A 7995-nucleotide genomic window follows, 5' to 3' on the forward strand; every position below is an offset into this window, starting at 1 on the left:
AAAAATAATTAAAAAAAAAATCGCGGGCGCGATATGCAAATTAAAAATGACGGAAAAAAGACGAGAAAGAGGTCGGTCTTAACTGATTTTTTAAAAAGGAATTTAATTACAACAGCACGTTTTTACTTGAAATGCGGTCCCCTGAAAAAAAAAATATTTTAATGGAAAAACCTCTTGTCTTGAATACTTAATCAATGAAAGGGCTCTTTTTTCGGTTAATTTTTGTTTGTTGGGACAACAACTGACTAGGAGTTATTGTTTTTTTAATTATAATTGTTTTTGCTTAAGAAAATTTGCATTAGATGATTTTCACCAGTACAGAATATACCACTGTCTCTGGAATTTTAATAATAGAGGAGAATGTATGGCAGACAACCAAGAAACTAGCACCATAAAGGATTCCACAAAATACTTTTTGCCCTAATTAAATATTATTCATTCAAAATATAAATAATATTATATATTAAAAAATTTCATTAGGTCTTAAGAAAAAAATCAAAATCTCGTCAGTTTTTAGTAAAAGTTGTTTATTTCTAATGATCTTACATTTCAAGCACATGCACTAAATTTTTAAAAACTCACCAGAATTTCAACATACAACTGTAATATTTTCAATTTATTAAACTTCAATACTGCATTCTCTTTATCGACATCATAATTCTTGGATATCCAGTCCCTGTAAAAAATTACATTAGCAAATCCAAACTATTTTGCCAACTGTTATAAAGAACGTTCAGTTATATAAGAAGGTTAAGGAAGAATTTTATGCCTAAAACCTGGAAAGTCTTTTTTTTTATTCCAGGCAGTTGAAGGTAATTTAAAACACTTCAACTGCCTAGAAAATGACTTAAATTGTTTAATAATCCTCTTTGTGTTTTTCCGTGTTTACGTCTTTCAAATATTTTTTTTTTATTATAAAGTTTTAGGATAAGTTTTTGATTTTATTTACAGAATCTTTCAGATTTTCACATTTTCTAGGTTTTCTAAATATTTTGTTAATTTTCCAAGCATTTAGAATAAAATCTCGTTTTATTCCTGGACTTCACACTCATTTTCCGCGTCTTTCAAATATTTCAAATAATTTTTTTAAATTTTAAATCTCATAAACTGTATATTGATTATCTCAATTTTCTTGAGAAGATGATATGGACCAATCAAATTACATTTACAAATTGTGGCATTTATTATAACCGAGTTAAATATTATTTATTAATTAATAAAGAAAATCTTATAATTTTAATATTCTAAAATAAGTTTTTCTTTTCAGTTTTTAAAAATCTGAATTTTTTAAATAAATTTCAAATATTTCCTGGATTTTTCGGACTGTACGATCATTTTCCACGTCTTTCAAACATTTCAAATAATTTTTCTTTAATTTTTAAAGTTTTAGGATAAATTTTTATTTTTAATTAAAGAATCTTTCAGATTTTCAACATTTTTCAGGTTTTCTAAATATTTTGATAATTTTCCAGGCATTTGGAATAAATTCTCGTTTTATTCCTGGATTTTACGGTTATTTTCCAGGTTTTCTAAATATTTTGATGTTTCCAGGCATTTGGAATAAAATCTCGTTTTATTCCGTTGCTTTACGGTCATTTTCTACGTCTTTTAAACACTTCAAATAATTTTTCTTTTAATTTAAAATTTTAGGATAAAGTTTTGTTTTTATTTGCAGAAACTTTCAGATTTTTAACATTTTCCAGGTTTTCTAAATATTTTGATAAGTTTCCAGTTTTTCCAGGCAGTGGAAGTTAGAAAAAACTGCCTGGACTATAAAGAATTTTCTACCTATGACTTGGAAAAACTTCTTTTTATTTCAGCTTGTTGAAGGTAAGTCGAGAGTTTCACTGCCTGAAAAACTGACTTAAATTCTTTAATGATGCTTCTTATTTTAGCGAAATTTTGACTTTTTCCACACAGTGGAAGTTAGAAAAAACTGCCTGGACTATAAAGAATTTTCTGCCTAAGACCTGGAGAATTTTGTTTTTATTCCAGGCAGTTATTTCGAAACACATTGACTGCCTGGAAAACTGAATCAAATTCTTTAATGATGCTTCTTATTTCAACGGAATTTTGACTTATTCCGCAACTTTCGCAGTTGAAGTTGGAAAAAATTGCCTGGACTTTAAAAAATTTTTTGCCTAAAGCCTGAAAAATCTTGTTTTTATTTCAGGCATTTGAACGTAAATCGAAACACTTCAACTGCGTAGAAAATTACTCAACTTCTTTAATGATGCTTCTTATTTTGGGAGGAATTTTGAGTTTTTCCAAGCAGTTGGGGTTGTTGAATTTTTTGCCTAAGGCCTACAGAATCAAGTATAGAGGTTTGGAAATATATATAAAGACGCAATAATAATAATAATAATAATAATAATTTTAGCTGAAATTATGAAATATAAATAATAATAGATCATTATTAGAGCTATTTTCAGGTAGTTTTTGAGGTCGGTTAACTTTCAGCTAAAATCTTCTAATCTGCTTTATAATAATCACTTATAAACAATTGTATTCTCTACAACTGTCAACTAAAATTTGAGTGTGTGTGTATATTTGACCCAGTCGGGCGTGTTTTTAACCTTCTTGAGGTCTGATGATGCGCTTAGGAGCGAAACACGTGTCACCACTCTAACAAATTAAAGAATTTTTTTGCGACCGAGACTTTGTGTTATTTTCCTTTGATCTATTTATATCAGGGTCTCTTTGAGAATATGGACGACTTCTTTCAATTTAAAAAGGGATGCATTAATTGTATCACTTACATATTTTTTTTTTAAACTACATAAAAAATAAATCAGCTTGATATATATTCAGATTCTGTTTTACGGAAAAATAAAATCTCAGCAATTTTCTGTAAAGGTTATTTATTTTTATTATTACTGATGTAATAAAATTAACAGTAACATCTTTGACTTATCGTATTTCAATACTAGTGTCCTTAAGATGGTTACTATTATCGGTATTATGTTCATCGACATCGGAGTTCTCAGATATCCAGTCCCTGTAGTAAATGACATTAGTAAAGATGAAGAGTCTTGATAAATTACTTGATTCGGATATAAACTCTGTACTTCCACGTATCACTCCACATAGTACCCCATTTACAACTAGGGGCCCTCCAGAGTCACCCTTAGCGATTCCTCTGCGCAAATAACAAACGATTATTAATTTTATTAGGATCTTATTCAAAAATTTTAACAAATACTGTTTTTATTTAAACAAACAACATTTATTTATTATTAAATTAATTTTTAGTTGCAGATCGCACTATATGATAATATGCAAATATTTACCTGTGGCTTTCGTCTTCAGGTATACATATCAGCTTTCCATTATCTCGGATGCATTTATCTTCCTCAGGGATTGTAAGTTTCACAGCATATAAATTTGTAGTGGGTTCATTGTTATCCATTAGGCCAAATCCAGTTGCTACCGCCGTTTTACCGTAAAACCAAGAAATTGATTCGGGTTTTTTTGGTAACCTATAAAAAGCTTTTATAAATATAGGATAATTAAACAAATAAATTATCAAAAGATATTTTAAATTTAGAAAGATGTTATATCACCTGACTTTATTAATTTCTTCAGATAATTCTAAAGGATCCTTAAGATTTATTAGAGCAATATCATTTGATACTTTTACAATGTGTCCTTCGGAATTGAGCTCTAATTTGTAATTTGGATGTACTGTTATTTGATTACTTATGTGAGCTAGTTGTTTATCAAATTTGGCTACACTTGTTTTTCCCGCTATAACAAAGACCTGTTCAGCTGGTAATTTTTGCCTTAAATAATAGAAACAATTTTTGACTTTTGTTAGACTAAATGGTGCACTTACATTGTATATTCAATAGTTACGCAATGAGCGGCTGTAAGAATATATTTTTTTGATATTATAGATCCTCCACATTGCCGTTGATAAGCGCCTAATCTAGAATTTTTTCTAAACAGTGCCACTTGATATGGGTATTCTTTTATAGATTTTACTCTCTGACCATTAACAATTCTGTTTTCAATTGCGGCCTAGTAAATAAATACAAAATTCAATTTAAGCAAGGGAAAGTTTAAATAAAAAATTTAATTCAATTTTAATCGGTTTTTTTAATTTACCTGTTGAGATAACTGAACAAGCACCACTAAAACACAAAAAAGTTGAAGAAATACCATTTTAACTATTTACAGAAGTAAGATAATTAAAAATTCAATTGGTGTAATTGAACAAAAATCAGTGCTCTTATATACGACTTTTTCAAAGACAATTTATTTTTATTGGTCACATTCAAGTGAAAAATAAAAATTGTTGGACGTGACCACACGATTAAATTTATTGCTATTCGTGGTGAATCTTCACGAATATACATGCCGCACGATAGTTTATGATAAGAGACTATTTTTTTGTTATTTGGCTTTAAAAAAAGCCATAAAAATATTGATTAAAAACAATAGATATGATATTGAACTAAAAATTATTTAACGCATAATAATATGGTTTATAAAGGGTCTCAATTTGAAAATTTTCAATGCTAAAACTAAAAAAAGTTAAAAAAGCATAATGTAGTATAAATATTATACAGGTTAAGGAAATGTCATAGTATAACCTTTCTCACATTTTGAAACTCTTCTTTAGAATAGATGCACATTCTGTAATAATACGTTGCCGAAGATAATTAAATGAACCTGGCTGCATTTTAAACACAATAGTTTTTAAGTGAATCAAGAGAAAAAAGTCGAGGGGTGATAGATCTGGTGATCTCGCCGGCCATTCCATCAGACCTCTTCTCTCAATCCACTGATCTAGAAAAGCATTATGTAAAAATTGGCTCACAGGAAAAATATACTGCGGGAGAACTCCATCTTATTGACACTCTAGTAAATCTTCATTTAGGTTCCTACTGATTTCCTATTTCTTCGACAATTCTAGGTTTAATGGTGGTTTTCAACATTATCATGTTTTTGCTATTAATAAATAGAGGCCGACAAAAGTATTGACCACACATTGATTTTTTCTGGATATTGTGTATGTCTTTTCCTAAAAACATGCGGATTTTCGTAATAAAATAACACTTATAATATAAAAAAATTGTTAATTTTAATTAACCGTTCTTTGACTCTATATAAAATTTATGAAAAATTCTTATACAGATTAATACTAATTACTCCAAAAGACCTTTAATTTAAGGAATTACAAAAAGGGTGGTGCCATTTAAAACTGGGGTTATTCGGGCCTAAGGGGTGACGCACTCTATAACCAAAATATAGTGATTGTTGTTCCCCCTACCTGTTTAAAATGAATACGACATTAAATTCTTCTACCTTTTTTAGTTTAAGAGATGAAGAGATTTTTAAATTGACACCGCGTATATTTTCTTAAACGAGGCTTTTTATTTGTTCAGAATTAAATAAATAATACTAAATATATTAGCCTATATCTTGATCAATAAAATTCCTTAATAAATTTTTTTTAAATAAATGTAGATTTTAGCATTTTTTATGATATGAGAAAAAATGAAAACTCCAAGTCTCAGTCTCAAAATGTCTTTTTTATTGTTCAGGTGACATGTTTCGCTAATGAAGCATCATCAGACCTTATAGCTAGGTGACCTGCTAAGTACTGATGAGTACTGATGAGTACTTAGCAGGTCACCTAGCTATAAGGTCTGATGATGCTTCATTAGCGAAACATGTCACCTGAACAATAAAAAAGACATTTTGAGACTGAGACTTGGAGTTTTCATTTTTTCTCTAGTTACATAAGTCTCTTTGAGATAATGGACGAGTTCTTTCAATTTTTTATGATATGACTGGACGGCTGTACAACAACTTCATTTTTTCAAAAATTATCCTGATTTAAGAAACTTTTATGAGGTAGATCACAACGAGGACCATGAGGTGGAGATTATCTCTCTTAAATTGATCTCTGCTTTAAAACTTTAATTTTAGTTTGGTCTCGTTGCATTATTACACTCTGCGCAAAAAATTGCATTGACATCACAATTGCATTTTTTTATATAAATACATTTAATAAATGTCTTCCAGGAGAGTGAGGTGACTACATTGTCCAGGAAATCCAGGGTTTTTTAATCTAAAAAGAATTTAGGCTCTATTTTGATTTATTCCACGGACAAACATGCATCTGTAGCTGGGGTTTGAAAGCTTATATTAAAATCTTTTGTAAAAATGTCCCTGAAGTAATCATATTTCACTATTAGATCTTTATTTTCACTACAGTTTATTTTCCAAAGTTTTCTAATACTCAGATCACTTGCCATATATTGACGTTCGGACTTATTTCTCGTGTAATGAGACTACACAGTTTAATCTTTTAATAAAATTTGTGACTCATTGCTTTTTTTGAACATAATGCCTGCTTTTTCGGTCACCACCCCGATTTTCTTTGGGAGGACAACCATCTAATAAGATTTTTTTGCTCAAATTCTGAACTCTAAATCTTGAGATTCCAAGAATTGATAAAAATGTATTGCTGCAAACCGACAGTGTTCCTTTTTTTGTTTTAATAAAATAAGATAAAGAAATTGAATTGCTGCGTGTACCTTTAACTGGACGGCGTCTCTTCGGAACATTTTGGGAAGTATGCGTCAGAATAAAATTGTCCTGTTCAATCTTTGTTTTATTTTGATAAAAGCATGCATGAAATTTCCTAAGTTCCTGCATAGTCAGATCAGCACAAGCAAAGGTTTTCTTATGGCTGCATTTTGGTAGACTTGCAAGCGATTTGGGTCTGTATCTTCCAAAAAACGTACTTTTATGTACCTAACTAATTACATAAATACATGAGTACTGACCTTGCACTTTTTGCTTGTATAGATTTCCATTTCGAGGGATCTGCTATTCTTTTTCTACCTTTACCAGGTGTTATAACCATAATAGAATAATTCTCCATAACGCTTTCCTCACAGTAAATTAATAATTGTTATAAGTTGTGTTATTAAAAAAAACGTGGAAAATAACAAAACGAAAATAAAATCGTTATTGTATTGCAGTATTGACAGTGTATTGTATGTAAGTGCGTGTATTAACAATTCTGTTTTCAATTGCTCCCTAGTAAATAAAAACATAAATAAATATAAAATTTGTTTTTTTTTATCAGGTTAGAATTGAATTAAAGCGTTTGCTTTAAATATTTAATTAAAAATAAACCACTTTCACTAAAATTTGCTGATATTGTGATTCTATTTCTTAAACAAAATTGTAATCAAAACTTTAAATATACTTACTAATAAACGGAATATTATATATCAATAGAGCTGATTTATTTTTTATTTAATTTATGAAAGATCTAATTATACAATTAATGCATTTTTTTAAATTATTTTGCACAGTTGATTAGAAACTTGTCATCTGATAAATTTATCAGGATAATTTATGCGCTAATTAAACCGAAATAGGATAAACATGAAAACAATCATAAAAATCACATATTTTTCCTATTTTTTGAGACATGATGATTCATAACAGACGTAAAAAGCAATAAATCGTTATTTTTTTTGACAATTCAATTTTTTTTCTCTTATTTCTAGACAGTTGATATAAAACATTTTTTAAATTTTATCTCAGGCAATTGAAGGCCTCGATTTACTAGTTTCACTGATAACTAAATGCATTTCATTTTGTTTTCATTATCTTTTTTATTAAATGTATGCGTGAACATTGTAATACCTGGACTGAACCTCATATTTCCAGTTGAAAAAATTTGAGCTCAATCTAGGTGGAATTAAAGAACGATTTGATTAGTTTTTAACTGTTCCTAACCAAATTTCTTATATTTGAAACGTGACACCCTAAAGCTGCCTGATGCTAAAATTATGTCAAAACGTAATTTAAGTTATTTTTTTCTCCCCCCTAACCACAATCTTTTTCCAATTTCGTACCGGAATCCCCGGCGATACATCAAGTTATTTTGTCTTTTCTTTTCGTTCGATGTTCGCCTAAAACTCTGTTTAGGAAAAGGGAAATAATCATTCCGAACACGTAAGTTAA

The 7995-nt window shown here is 29.1% G+C and overlaps 1 protein-coding gene across 1 annotated transcript; it reads right to left on the reverse strand.

Moving 5' to 3' along the window:
* Positions 1-2844: 2844 nt before the first annotated feature.
* LOC126740385 (chymotrypsin-2-like) lies at positions 2845-4251 on the reverse strand. Its single transcript, XM_050446373.1, has 5 exons — positions 4108-4251; positions 3836-4020; positions 3564-3782; positions 3291-3479; positions 2845-3139 (listed from the first exon to the last, which is right to left on the reverse strand). Exons 1-5 carry the CDS (start codon positions 4162-4164, stop codon positions 2911-2913), a joined length of 879 nt encoding a protein of 292 aa, XP_050302330.1. The 5' UTR covers positions 4165-4251; the 3' UTR covers positions 2845-2910.
* Between the last annotated feature and the right edge of the window lie 3744 nt (positions 4252-7995).

This window comes from Anthonomus grandis, chromosome 9, assembly GCF_022605725.1.
Source record: "Anthonomus grandis grandis chromosome 9, icAntGran1.3, whole genome shotgun sequence".
Taxonomy (NCBI): Eukaryota; Metazoa; Arthropoda; class Insecta; order Coleoptera; family Curculionidae; genus Anthonomus; species Anthonomus grandis.

What these genes read in the sequence shown, in the direction of transcription:
- LOC126740385 (XM_050446373.1), bottom strand. Translation starts at nt 4,164, where the DNA reads ATGGTATTTCTTCAACTTTTTTGTGTTTTAGTGGTGCTTGTTCAGTTA. An exon ending in TTGTTCAGTTATCTCAACAG is followed by an intron (nt 4,021 to 4,107) that starts GTAAATTAAAAA and finishes TTTATTTACTAG; the next exon opens with GCCGCAATTGAAAACAGAAT. An exon ending in CCTGAAGACGAAAGCCACAG is followed by an intron (nt 3,140 to 3,290) that starts GTAAATATTTGC and finishes TTATTTGCGCAG; the next exon opens with AGGAATCGCTAAGGGTGACT.